General features: G+C 43.1%; 1 protein-coding gene across 7 annotated transcripts in view; it reads left to right on the top strand.

Moving 5' to 3' along the window:
- Nucleotides 1-14,994, top strand: part of LOC109902930 (calmodulin-regulated spectrin-associated protein 2) — a 75,653-nt gene that overhangs the window by 40,188 nt on the left and 20,471 nt on the right. For 4 of the 7 annotated variants that reach the window (XM_031786442.1, XM_031786439.1, XM_031786441.1 and 1 more), the window contains exons 4-7: nucleotides 873-953; nucleotides 12,596-12,628; nucleotides 13,171-13,312; nucleotides 13,891-14,030. In XM_031786442.1, the coding sequence (XP_031642302.1) occupies nucleotides 873-953; nucleotides 12,596-12,628; nucleotides 13,171-13,312; nucleotides 13,891-14,030 (396 nt within the window). The remainder of the gene's footprint in view (nucleotides 1-872; nucleotides 954-12,595; nucleotides 12,629-13,170; nucleotides 13,313-13,890; nucleotides 14,031-14,994) is intronic. The other 3 variants (XM_031786444.1, XM_031786443.1, XM_031786440.1) reach the window with 1 other exon arrangement.

Genomic DNA, 14,994 nt, shown 5'->3' with positions numbered 1-14,994 from the left:
GAACGTATAGGCATTATTTTCAGGCCAGAGCCCTATGGACCCTGGGCAAAAATTAGCGCACTAAATTAGGGAATAGCGTGCCATTTGGGACGCAGGCTTAGTGAGTGCTGCTGAACCAGTCAAGGGAGACACTCCACCTCCTCATCATTATGGCCCAGTACAGGCTGTTGTTTACATTCCACTGCTGGGAACACTCGGGGGCTGCCAGCTCTGGCCTGCTGGAGACTCGTACACTAAAATACACTGTCATGAATGCTATCCATTTTACAGATGCACACAGGCACCTCTACACACCTGTACACAGACATACAGTATACATATAGACACACAAACACATGACACAACACACACCCAAACGTCAAATATACATACTGGTGTTGTCATGGAACCTTTCGGGGGAACCATGTGGTGTACTCTGCAGATGTTGACAAACTGTGGGAGTCTCCAGGAAACAATGAACTCCAATACTCAAATCAAGGAAATTGCTGGAAGGCTCAAAAATGTTTTGAAGGGACTGTGTTTTTGTAAAGATTTCTTAAATCATATTGTTATTTCACATGGCAGTAAGGAAGGAAAAAAATGGGTTGACATACATTATGTTGTAAAATTTGATTTTATACAGTCTAAGGTGGACGCCCTCCAATTTACAAGATAGATGTTACGTTATGAGAACATTGGATAACTGATTAGGTTTACCTTTATCTTGCGACATACACTCTCCCTGTTGCCGTTTGTAAAGAATCCTGCTCTCTCTCTCTCTCTCTCTCTCTCTCTCTCTCTCTCTCTCTCTCTCTCTCTCTCTCTCTCTCTCTCTCTCTCTCTCTCTCTCTCTCTCTCTCTCTCTCTCTCTCTCTCTGTCCTTTGTTAACCAGGTAAATGAGTATCTGAAAGATATCATCTCTCAGGAGCTGAGGAGAGAGATGCAGAGTGTTGAGCCAGTTGGCAAGCCAGGGGTGAGTACCTCCCTCTCCTCTTTTCTCTTGTCTTCTTATGTCTTCTTCCTTCCCCCTACCCACTCCACTCTCTCTTATGATTCTGCTTTCAGAAGCGTCTTCTACATTCAAATGACCTGGTCTTACAATTAAATAAGCACTTGTTTCAAATTCAATGCATGCAGTGCTGTGCACAGAACATTTGATGGGGCTGGTGCTCAAAGTGATTTTTTTCAAACATAGGCCTTCATTTTCTGCACAAAAAAAGGGTTAAACAAGCTAGAACCACAGATGAAAGGGATTTAAAAAGAACAGCAACTTTACTAGAACCACTGACGGGGCCTCATTTATGCCCCAAAACATATCAAAACTGAACATGACTGAATGCCACACATACACAATCCATGTCTCAATTGTCTCAAGGCTTAAAAATAATTATTTAACCTGTCTCCTCCCCTTCATCTACACTGATTGCAGTGGATTTAACAAGTGACATCAATAAGGGATCATAGCGTTCACCAGGATTCACAGGATGCACCTCAGCTCAACCTTAGGATGCACCTGAGCTCAACCTGAGAATGCACCTGAGCTCAACCATAGAATGCACCTGAGATCAACCTTAGGATGCACCTGAACTCAACCTTAGGATGCACCTGAGCTCAACCTGAGAATGCACCTGAGCTCAACCTTAGGATGCACCTCAGCTCAACCTTAGGATGCACCTGAGCTCAACCTGAGAATGCACCTGAGCTCAACCTTAGGATGCACCTGAGCTCAACCTTAGGATGCACCTGAGCTCAACCTTAGGATGCACCTGAGCTCAACCTTGGGATGCACCTGAGCTCAACCTGAGAATGCACCTGAGCTCAACCTTAGGATGCACCTGAGCTCAACCTTAGGATGCACCTGAGCTCAACCTTAGGATGCACCTGAGCTCAACCTTAGGATGCACCTGAGCTCAACCTTAGGATGCACATGAGCTCAACCTTAGGATGCACCTGAGCTCAACCTTAGGATGCACCTGAGCTCAACCTTAGGATGCACCTGAGCTCAACCTTAGGATGCACCTGAGCTCAACCTTAGGATGCCCCTGAGCTCAACCTTAGGATGCATCTGAGCTCAACCTTAGGATGCATCTGAGCTCAACATTAGGATGCATCTGAGCTCAACCTTAGGATGCACCTGAGCTCAACCCTAGGATGCACCTGAGCTCAACCTTAGGATGCACCTGAGCTCAACCTTAGGATGCACCTGAGCTCAACCTTAGGATGCACCTGAGCTCAATGCGCCTGATGCACCTCAGGATGCGCCTGATTTCATTTTCAAGTCTCATAGCAAAGGGACTGAATACTTATGCAAATGTAATATTTATTTATTTTTATTTTTTATAAATGTACAAATCTTTTTTGTTCAAAAACCTGTTTTTCGCTTTGTCCTTATGGGGTATTGTGTGTACATGAGGGGGGAAAACACAATTTGATCCATTTTAGAATGACTAACTTAACAAAATGTGAAAAAGTCAAAGGGTCTGAATACTTTCCGAATGCACTGTACGCTACAGTAGAATTTAACAGGTGAAATGACAGTTGATCTTTTGCTTTTCAGGCAGTACAGCATATTTAGGTTCGGGTTTCTTGAATTGAAACTATTTGTATACATGTCATCCACAATTTGAAACTGTTTTTGTCTATTCCCGAAACGGTCAGATACAGCAACTGTCACTGCAAAAGAAAACATTCTACAAACACCTCCAGACATTTGATCAAGTTCACCATTGCTATTTCCTTTAGATCAGAGGTCTTCAACCTTTTCATGAATGGCCAATCATATTACTCTTTTGCATTGCATTGCATTGCATTGCATTGTAGGCTGCCACTGTAAGTGTAGTTTTAAAAAAAACATCTGAGTAGATAATGTTTCAGAATTTTCAGGAAATCATATTACTCAAATACAAATAATACTTCACTCAAATACAAATAATACTTCACTCAAATACAAATAATACTTTTCTGCATCTAGTCTTCAATAGTTTTCAATGGTAGACTGCGACAGAGCAGGTAAATGTTGAACCAGAATGCAAAATTGCACTGAGAAGTAACTGGCCCCGTTGTTTCTGCTGCTGCTTTGAAAGTGGATTGAAAAGTACTGGGGCAAATGCTTTCTCGCCACATGTTTTCCGGCGGCTCTGGCAGCAATGCACTGCCAGCTCCCGGGGGCAGTAGGGCGGGGAGGGGTTCATTAGTTAAAAAAATAGCACTGATCAAAAGGACACTTTTTCCATAGGAGGGCAAAAGGACAGATACTCCAGCACCCCTAGGGCTCTATCTGTGCACGTGACTGCATGTATGAATTTAGTAATTCATCATGTGTAATGCCAATTTAAAACTATTGAATTCAAATTCAATTTCTTTGAATTGAAAATGATTAAATTAAAGTTCAATCCAATGATGTGTATAAACCCTGGATGACTGACAGGGGCGCTGTATTGAATGCACCGCTGAGCCATTTTGGTACTCCTCCATTGTAAAGAAATATTTTGGAAGCTATAAAAATGCATTTATTAATGTCTACATTTTGTTTTTGCCAAGTATGTTCTATTACAGACACCTTGATGCATACTTTAAATTATAGTATGTGATCTAAAAATAATATAAAAACATATTCCTTAAAGTATTATTTTAGAGAGTACTAATGTTACTATCCCCACTACAATGTAATTTTCCAATTTTGTCCCTTTTGACTGAAATACTGTAAAATTCCACGAATTTCTAAGGAGGACTGCACCTTCCATTTGAAAGGCTACAGAGTGGCACAGCGGTCTAAGGCACTGCATCTCAGTGCTAGAGGCGTCACTACAGACCCTGGTTTGATCCCCAGCTGTATCACAACTGGCCGTGATCGGGAGTTCCATAGGGCAGTGCTCAATTGGCCCAGCGTTGTCTGGGTTTGGGGAGGGTTTGACCGGGGTAAGCCGTCATTGTAAAATAATAATTTGTTCATAGCTGACTTGCCTAGTTAAATAAAACATACAATACACTTCTGGGGAGTATCAATATGGCAGCTGGTGGCTTCAAAGCCTCTCTTGGCCATTACATAGCATCAGCAATCCAGGGTTTATACACGTCATTGGTTCAACCTCTGCTGTCACTTATACACTGAGTATACCAAACATTAGGAACACCTTCCTAATTTTGAGATGCATCCCCCCCTTTTGCCCTCAGAACAGCCTCAATTTCGTCGGAGCATGGACTCTACAATGTGTCGAAAGCGTTCCACAGGGATGCTGGCCCATGTTGACTCCAATGCTTCCCCCAGTTGTGTCAAGTTGGCTAGATTTCCTTTGGGTGGTGGGTCATTCTTGATACACAGGGGAGGAGCTCCAGGTGGTATCCGATTTCAAGGCACTTAAATATTTTGTCTTACCCATTGACCCTCTGAATGGCACACATGCACAATCCATGTCTCAATTGTCTCAAGGCATAAAAGGCCTTCTTAACCTGTCTCCTCCCCTTCACCTACACCAACTGAAGTGGATTTAACAAGTGACATCAATAAGGGATCATAGCTTTAACCTGGATTCACCTGGTCATTCTATGTTATGAAAATAGCAGGTGTTCTTAATGTTTTGAATACTCAGTGTATATCTCTCCATTTTTATGCCTCAATGTTTATACTGTATGTTACATAGCAGCATTCAACATGAACAACATAATATTTCTGTGCAATTCCCTTTCTCAGCCTGATCCCAGATCTGTTTGTGCGGTCCTGCTAAATCCTATCTTTGTGTTTATTTTTAATTTTTCATAGGGAAAGTGCACATTAATCAACGTTTCGGTAAAAGTGCCGGTTTTAGCCAGCCGGCTAATTTTCAACCATAGTCCCTGGGCGGGTTATTAAAAACAATTACAATAACAATACACATGCAGAGCAACATAGGACAAGCAACACGTAGCATGCAGACAGAGCAAAAAGAGCAACAAAACAAAATACATCAAAGAAACAACGTGTTTCCACACCTCGCAAGCTACAGACAACATGGAAAGCGACAATACACAGCTAGAAATTATGTTCACAAGTCTGATTGGCCTTTAACGTTTTTTTGTGAAGGTGCGATAGGTGGTGCAGTTCTGTGTGTCTGATGGCAGTGTGTTCCAGGCATGGGAAGCTCTCACAGAGAAAGCAGATTGACTAAAGGTGCTTTTCCTTAAGGGAACTATACTGTCACCTCTCATGGCAGACCTTGTGGTTCTGCTGCCTTTTTCACCTGCTTTTTAAAAGAGAGGTTGGAATTACGTATGATGCCAAGGTATGTGTCAGCTCCTCCCCTGACACATAGACATCTAGCTCAGTAGCATCAGTTGCCCTCTTTGTTTAGAACATGCAGACAGTTTTTTTATTCACATTGAGATGCAAACATGAGTCACTGAGCCACTTTGTACCCTGGACCATTACAGTAGTGAGTTCTTGTGCAGCTTGTTGTTTGCTCTTTGCATGCACATATATCACTGTATCATCTGCATACATTTGAACTTCAGACCCAGTACAGGCAGATGTTAATTGTCATGCCATTGGCACAAACAACTACTGTACTTTCTCTCCTACTTTCTTCACACCCCACACAGTCAAGTCATTTCAATGCTAATTACAAAGACAACTGTCATTTAGTCTAGGGTCACACAGGTCAGAAACTAAACTGGCCACCTATCTAGGAGTTGTTGCGTCTCGCTACATGCAGACTCTAATGCCTTATGACAGGCTGTTGTTTGCGTGTCTGTTGTACCTGCTGAATCATGCTCTGTCATCACAGGCAGGCTGGTTCAGTATTATGGTCTGCCGAGCAGCAGGGTTGACATGGGAACATGGCCTCTGACACAGCAAAAGTGACAATAGAGAGAGAGAGAGAGATGATGTCATTCTCTCCGCTCTGTTGCCCTCCTCTCTCCTCTTCTCTACTTCTCTTCTGTCTTCTACTCCTTTTTTCCTCTCCTTATTTCCCTCTTCTCCCATTCGGTTCTCTCCCCCTCCTCTCATCTCCCCCATCGCTTTCTCAGTCTTCTTTGCTTTCCCATCTAAACACGCCATCCTTTTCCCGTGGCTGGACCTTAAGAAAGCCTGAAGAAGGCACAGTGTGCCGAAATGTTGGCTTACCCATTAAATTGTTGCGAACATATAGTAGTCTTTCTTTTCATACTTTGGCTGGGCCTCCCATCCAGAGGAGGGCACAGTTTGTGTGGTAATTGTGACACAACACCTTTAGTGAACCTGGAGAGAAGGTACGTCTATAAAGGAGCCTTGAGAAAATCTTGGATAGTTCCCAGGAGGCAATGCCACTGCGGCAAGGCAGATGTCCCATCCCAGAACAGACGTGTATGTGCCTGCAGAGACCTTGCACGAAGTGCTGCCTGATAGGCTAGACACCTGGCTGTTTGTGTGTGTTTGGCAGGGACAATATACAACAAAACATACATCTCAGAGTATGAGAGGTAATGTGTTTTACCAGATCTACAGTGGCAAGGAAAAGTATGTGAACCCTTTGGAATTTCCCATATTTCTGCATAAATTGGTCATCAAATTTGATTTGATCTTCGTCTAAGTCACAACAATAGACAAACATACTGTGCTTAAACTAATAACATAATTTAAACATTTATAGTGTAGATTGGAAAATGTTTGTGAACCCCTAGGCTAATGACTTCTCCAAAAGCTAATTGGAGTCAGGAGTCATCTAACCTGGAGAACAATCAATGAAACGATATTTGAGATGCTGGTTAGAGCTGCCTTGCCCTATAAAAAACACTCACAAAATTTTTGTTTGCTATTCACAATAAGCATTGCCTGATGTGAACCATGCCTCGAACAAAACAGATCTCAGAAGACCTAAGATTGAGAATTGTTGACTTGCATAAAGCTGGAAAAGGTTACAAAATTACCTCTAAAAGCCTGATGTTCATCAATCCACGGTTAGACAAATTGTCTATAAATGGAGAAAGTTCAGCACTGTTGCTACTCTCCCTAGGAGTGGCCGACCTGCAAAGATGACTGCAAGAGCACAGCACAGAATGCTCAATGAGGTTAAGAAGAATCCTAGAGTGTCAGCTAAAGACTTACAGAAATCTCTAGAACATGCTAACATCTCTGTTGACGAGTCTACGATACGTAAAACACTAAACAAGAATGGTGTTCATGGGAGGACACCACGAAAGAAGCCACTGCTGTCAAAAAAAAACATTGCTGCACGTCTGAAGTATTAAAAAAGAGCACCTGGATGTTCCACAGCGCTACTGTCAAAATAGTCTGTGGACAGATTAAACTAAAGTTGAGTTGTTTGGATGGAACACACAACACTATGTGTGGAGAAAAAAGGCATAGCACACCAACATCAAAACCTCATCCCAACTGTAAAGTATGGTGGAGGGAGCATAATGGTTTGGGGCTGCTTTACTGCCTCTGGGCCTGGACAGCTTGCTATCATTGATGGAAAAATGAATTCCCACGTTTATCAAGACATTTTGCAGGAGAATGTAAGGCTATCTGTCCGCCAATTGAAGCCCCACAGAAGTTGGGTAATGCAACAGGACAACGACCCAAAACACAGAAGTAAATCAACAACAGAATGGCTTCAACAGAAGAAAATACGCCTTCTGGAGAGGCCCAGTCAGAGTCCTGAACTCAACCCAATTGAGATGCTGTGGCATGACCTCAAGAGAGCAGTTCACACAAGACATCCCAAGAATATTGCTGAACTGAAACAGTTTTGTGAAGAGGAATGGTCCAAAATTCTTCCTGACCGTTGTGCAGGTCTGATCCGCAACTACAGAAAACGTTTGGTTGAAGTTATTGCTGCCAAAGGAGGGTCAAACCAGTGCAAAGGGGAATTGACATGCTGAAGCAGGAAAGGGCCTTCCCCAAAATGTTGCCACAAAGCTGGAAGCACAGAATTGTCTAGAATGTCATTGTATGCTGTTAAAATTTCCCTTCACTGGAACTAAGGGGCCTAGCCCGAACCATGAAAAACAGCCCAAGACCGTTAATTCCTTCTCCACCAAACTTTACATTTGGCACTATGCATCGGGACAGGTAGCATTCTCCTGGCATCTGCCAAACCCAGATTAGTCCGTTGGAGTGCCAGATGGTGAAGTGTGATTCCATGCATGTTCACTGTTCCAGAGTCCAATTGTGGCGAGCTTTACACCACTCTAGCCGACACTTGGCAATGCACATGTGTGCTGCAGCTCGGCCATGGAAACCCATTTCATGAATTTCCAGATGAACAGTTCTTGTGCCGACGTTGCTTCCAGAGGCAGTTTGTAACTCAGTAGTGAGTGTTGCAACCAAGGACAGACAGTTTTTACGGGCTACGTGCTACAGCACTCGGCGACCCCGTTCTGTGAGCTTGTGTGGCCTACCACCGCTGAGCCGTTGTTGCTCCTAGACATTTCCACTTCACAATTACAGCACTTACAGTTGACCGGGGCAGCTCTAGCAGGGCAGAAATCTGACGAACTGACTTGTTGGAAAGGTGGCATCCTATGATGGTGCCACGTTGAAAGTCACTGAGCTCTTCAGTAAGGCCATTCTACTGCCAATGTTTGTATATGGAGATTGCATGGCTGTGTGCTCAATTTTATTCACCTGTCAGCAACGCATGTGGCTAAAATAGCCGAATCCACTCATTTGAATGGGTGTCCACATACATTGGTATATATAATGTATGTGAACATGACTGCAGCACTGTAGATGACTCACTTTAACCCCTCTATCTTCATGAAAAGCACCTCTGAGTCTGGTTATAGGCCTGTCTGATTCCCTGACCCTTCACTTATTACAAGTCAAGTTGCCTAACAAGTTTCTCAATAGATGTTACTGTAACCATGTTACTATGACATTGTACTGGCACATGCACAGTACCAGTCAAAAGTTTGGACACACCTACTTATTCAAGGTTTTTCTTTATTTTTTCCTATTTTCTACATTGTAGAATAATAGTGAAGTCATCAAAACTATGAAAAAACACGTGGAATCATGTAGTAACCAAAAAAGTGTTAAAGAAATCTAAATATATGTTCTATTTTAGATTCTTCAAAGTAGCCACCCTTTGCTTTGATGACAGCTTTGCACACTCTTGGCATTCTCTCAACCAGCTTCACCTGGAATCCTACTCTGCGTCTCACAAAGACATGGCGGTTTGAACCAAAAGTCTCAAATTTCTCAAAGGTCTGGCCCAAGCAAGTTTCTTCTTATTATTGGTGTCCTTTGGTAGTGATTTCTTTGCAGCATTTCGACCATTCACACAGTTGATGTTGAGAGGTGTCTGTTACTTGAACTCTGTGTAGCTTTTATATGGGCTGCAATTTCTGAGGCTGGTAACTCTAATGAACTTATCCTCTGCAGCAGAGGTAACTCTGGGTCTTCCTTTCCTGTGGCGGTCCTCTTGAGAGCCAGTTTCATCATAGCGGTTGATGGTTTTTGCAACTACACTTGAAGAAACTTTCAAAGTTCTTGAAATGTTCTGTATTGACTGACCTTCATGTCTTACAGTAATGATGGACTGTAATTTTTTCTTTGCTTATTTGAGCTGTCATAATATGGACTTGATCTTCTACCAAATAGGGCTATCTTCTGTATACCACTTGTTAAGCAGCTATTGTATATGAGGCATCACAGGCTAGCGATGGCATACAAGGGCACAGTGAGCTGTGCTGGACTTGTAATGTCTGCTAAATATATATATTTTTTATTTAACCTTTATTTAAGCAGGGAGTCATGCTGAGACCACTGTCTCTTTCGCAGATGATCCCTGCATGAACACATCAAAAAACAACAATTACACAATACATACTGTGTCTATATACACATAATTACACAAAACAATACTGTATCTATATACACAATACATACTGTATCTATATACACATCAATTACACAATACATACGGTATCTATATACACATCAATTACACAATACATACTGTATCTATATACACATCAATTACACAATACATACGGTATCTATATACACATCAATTACACAATACATACTGTATCTATATACACATCAATTACACAATACATACGGTATCTATATACACATCAATTACACAATACATACTGTATCTATATACACATCAATTACACAATACATACGGTATCTATATACACATCAATTACACAATACATACGGTATCTATATACACATCAATCACACAATACATACAGTATCTATATACACATCAATTACACAATACATACTGTATCTATATACACATCAATTACAGAATACATGAAAAGCAAACGCAAAACACAATCATATGAAGCAAACAAATTCTTCAGTTAAAAGGCCCGCATTCAGTGAAAAGACACACATTCTCTCTCTCCAGCTCCCTCTCCCTCTCCGCCTCCCCCCGGCACTCTGACCTGGATGCTAGCTCCAGACACCTCCTAAATCGGTCACGCTCTTTGAGTCGCTGACTTCGTTGAGGGACGCGTACCCTCCACGGACAGATGTGCTGCAGTCATCGGAACAAAGAAGAGCTGAGTGCGACCCAGGGTTTATTTTAAGCTGCAGCACAGTACGCTGCGAAACACAATAAACACTTGTGGTCAATGTGGAGTCAAAGGCAATGGCAGGGCAGAGAAGTAAAAAAAAATACAAAAAATAGAACTAAGAGAAGTAATCCCTTTAAGTTGCAAATCTGTGCGGGGATGAATTGAACATGTCTGGTTGGAGAGGATGTGATTTGTCATAGAGGGAGAACACTGTCAGGACAGCGAGTTGATTGATGTGGTGGTGGATGGTTGGGATTGGGGCTAAGCCTAAGCGCTCTTTAGGGGGTTTTAGTGGTGGTCGTGGCTGCCCTGTCTTTTTTTTGTTTTTTTGTTGAATTTGACCCCTTTTTCTCCCCAATTTCATGGTATCCAATTGTTAGTAGCTACTATCTTGTCTCATTGCTACAACTCCCATACGGGCTCGGGAGAGAGGAAGGTTGAAAGTATCCCTACCGGCCAAACCCTCCCTAACCCAGACGACGCTAGGCCAATTGTGCGTCGCCCCACGGACCTCCCGGTCGCGGCTGGTTGCGACAGAGCCTGGGCACGAACCCAGAGTCTCTGGTGGCACAGCTGGTGCTGCAGTACAGCGCCCTTAACCACTGCGCCACCCAGGAGGCCCTGCCCTGTCTTTTAGCTGTGGTTTAGCCCTGACATAGCGCTGACATAGCCCGGCCCTATAGCCTTTCCTGCCATAGTCCCACAACCTGGGTCATTGCTGGGACATGCCTACTGGCACTCCATAACCACCACCAACCCCCCTTCCCACACACACTCCCTAGTCTCCCCCTGCCAAATGTTCAGCTTGTGTTTATTCTGCTGTGTCAATTAAGGGTAGCAGTATGTTATGGGCCATTTGTGCCTGGAGAGGTGAAGTAATGCCTAGTAGCCGTTATTATGATTTCAGCAATTGTGGGTTTGATCCATTTGCACTGTATCTCTTTGAATAAAGGTGTACTAAGTTATCGCTAGTCCTCATGCTCTGCCACTATGTGTCGCTGCAATCCTACTCTCACTGTCTGGACTCACTCAGACACCAGAAGTTGTTCTTGCTAAACCTTAAGGATCTCTGTATACTTAAAAAAAACATAAAATGTAGCTAAATTGTTTGAAACCTAAACACTGGTTAGTGTTTCACAAGTAACACGGCCAAACCAAAGACTTTTCAAGACCTCGGCTTGGATGTAGTGTGGTTGAATAAATTATCCAGCCAACACTATGAAAGATCAGCGTGATCAATAGATTGCCTGTGAATGAGATTATACCTTCTAATCGTCCACTTCACGAAGTATGGCACATATCTCTTATTGTGACCCTTTGAGGTCAGTCTATGAATGACTCACATTAGTATTCAAAGAACAGTGCTATTCAATCAGCCGGGACTGCAAGAATCGGACCTTTTCATCAACCTGGAACTGCAACATTCAAAATGTACTGTAGGTTAGTTGTTTTGCTACCATTGACGGTTGGTGTTTAAGAAAGCCTTTGCCACCCAATAGGAGTGATTCTTACAAAACGCGTCTTTGATGTAGCCTTGAAAGTGTGTGAGAAACAAGTCATGTCAGACTTGACACAAACTCAGTCAACACTTATTGCCAATGTACTGTAATACTTGTCTCAAACCTTTGGAAACAGACACAAAAAGGGCCAGTGTCACTGAAGGCAGCACAAAGCAATTTCAGCACCATTTCAGGCAAACAGACTGCAAGCACGCAAACGCAGTACAAATACACAAACATGGTTTGTTTTTCTTCAACTAGGAGAACAGTCACAATTTAGGCTTCATGACAAATCCCCCTGGTTCAAATCCCCCTGGTTGCTGCTGCGGGTGTACTCTACTAGCTGTCTCAAGGAAAGATGTCTGTTTGACTTGAGAGAATCCTCTATTTGACATTTTAGCCAGCATGGCAAAAAAATACCCAAAGTCCAATGCTGACTGGATTATTCATCTTTTCTTGTCTGTTTGTTTGTTTCTCTCTCTCTCTCTCTCTATGCCCCTCTGTCCATGTATCGCTCGATCTCCACTCTCTCCTATGTGTCTCTGTATTTCCTTCTCTCTCTCTCTCTCTCTCTCTCTCTCTCTCTCTCTCTCTCTCTCTCTCTGTCTTGCTCCTGAAGTCTCCGACCAAATGGTACATGAAACTAGTGCCTGTAAGTCAGATGACCAGCTTATATGTTCCTCTTCCATCTGTCCATTTCCATAGTGAAATGTCTCTCACCGCCATCTCCATAGTGTCTCCATGGTGACTGTCACCGTAGTAAATGTCATCATTCCATAAGTGAACGTCAGCATGTGATTGCAGTTATTGGTGTTGCTTTTTTGTGCAGTTAACTCTGTTTCCCTGAATTTGATTTCATTAAAAGATCATTTGTGTTACTTGGAGGTAACTGAACATCTGATTGATGCATGGTGATGTTCTCTATTATGAAGTCGATATTACATTGTCATGTTTTGAGGTCCGATGAAGTATTCCCATGGTTTGTGTGTCGTTAGTCCCTGCATGATACAATATCATCCTTCTTCAACTCCAATGAGAGATGCCCTCCATCGATATGGAAATCTGCATTCCCACATGTCCGCCTCTGCCAGTGTATTTCTTTGTCTGTCCATGTGTGTATGAATCTCCCTTGCACCATCTATCTCCATTCCCAGACCCATTGTCTGTCTGTCTGTCTTCCCTGTGGTGCTCCAGGCTCGCTACAGGAAGGAGCAGGCGGTGGCACAGCAGGTGCCCTGGATCCCCCCTGTGGACAACCTGTTGAAGGACACCACTGACGGCTGCGCCCTGGCCACTCTGCTGCACTTCTACTGCCCACAGCTAGTCAAACTGGAAGGTACACTAACTAGACAGCACTAAACTGTATTCTGACCGTGGGGATGGGGGGTGTCTGTGGTTCCCTATCAACACATTACCTTTTTGAGAGGCCTATAGCTGTCTGAGTTATTCAATCACTTAGCCTGAAGGTGTTAAGGGCTCTCCCCTGGCTAGCCTTTCATGTTCCAGGAGGAGTGAGTGAGCCATCCATTAGTGATGAACATCAAGTCTCAACTCACCCTTAATCTCATCAACCATCAATCCACTGATGAAGTGGATGGGATCTCATGTGGACACACACACAAGGCTCAGTACCCCAAATTCAGAGTGATGATTGATTTAAATGCACTCCATTAGATTCTGTTTTCACATCAAAACAGCTTGATTACCTTCTGGAAAACATCCAGTATTCTCATCCCTGATTGGTCAATCCCATACAAAGAAGGGACAAATACCTTACAAATACCTCCAGAAGCCTTACTCCTAAAGGATATTAACTTTCTGATTCACTTCCAAGAGATTTGTGCATCACTCGTCTCTCAGACCCCCTTTAACCAACTTAGCCAATTATGTGTCCATGTGGCCTGTCCCTGTCAGATATCTGCCTTAAGGAGAGCATGTCACTGGTGGACAGCCTGTACAACCTGCAGCTGGTGCAGGAGTTCTGTCAGCAGCACCTCAACCGCTGCTGCCACTTCAGTCTGGAGGACATGGTCTACGCCTCCTCTTCAGTCAAAGTAAGTCCACAAGGCAAAGTTATGGCTTTTGAAGTGTGTTTTGAAAGAATCTCTGAGGTACAAATGTATTCCCTTTTCACACTATTGTGTCTATACCGTACAGTGTTGGCTTGGATATTTTGTTTTCACATGGTCCTTTCCCGCACCGTTCCAGCAACTAGACTGCATGTGTAACCACGCCAGCGCAGTACAGCTCAGCATGGCTTGGCTCAGCTCAGTAGTGTGGAAAAGGTGTTACTGCACACAGAGTTCAGCCAACTCGGTTTGAATTGTTGATTTTTAAAGGGCAGCAAAAGTTTCAGGAGATTTTGCAAAGAAAATAATACATTTGGAAGGAAGATAGTCCAAGAGCAATGGGACAATGGGTAAAACTAGGCATAAGGCTTGGCAGCTACAGTGTGTGCAGCATTGCCAGAGTTGGTGATTCGTGTATATTCATATTATGTAATACAGCTGGAGAAAGCCTGGTGGAAAATGGGATCTGTCTGAAATGGATTCTGTAAACTCTCTGTCCTCACAAACCACAGATCTGGTTTGTCTGTGCGAGATGTGTCTCTGTTATGTCTGTCCCTCTCTCTTTTGTCTGTATTGCCTTCCCTATTTCTCTCGCTTTCCTCTCTCTTCTCTCCTTCTTTCCTCTCATTATATACCTTTCTCTCATCTCTCTCTTCTACGCTCCTCGCTCTCTCGTTCTCTCTCTCTCTCTCTCCATTTTTCACTGGAAGCTATTATATTGGTATGTATTGTATCTATGTGCAGGAAGGATGGACACATAACACTTGGCTTGTGTCTTTGTCTTGGCTCCCAGGATGTGAATAGTGGGTGTTGGCCACGTGTGTTGTTGCCAATGTTTTAGGACAGTCATAGAAACCGGTGGGAAACAAACATCTCTGCATTCCCCATTTTCTCTATTCTTGTACATTAATGGTTTCACAAGTACTGTACTGAAAACTGATGAACGGTT

This window comes from Oncorhynchus kisutch, linkage group LG13, assembly GCF_002021735.2.
Source record: "Oncorhynchus kisutch isolate 150728-3 linkage group LG13, Okis_V2, whole genome shotgun sequence".
In the NCBI taxonomy this organism is placed as follows: domain Eukaryota; kingdom Metazoa; phylum Chordata; class Actinopteri; order Salmoniformes; family Salmonidae; genus Oncorhynchus; species Oncorhynchus kisutch.
The sequence above is the reverse complement of the archived record's forward strand: the minus strand, read 5'-3'. Positions and strand labels throughout refer to the sequence as shown.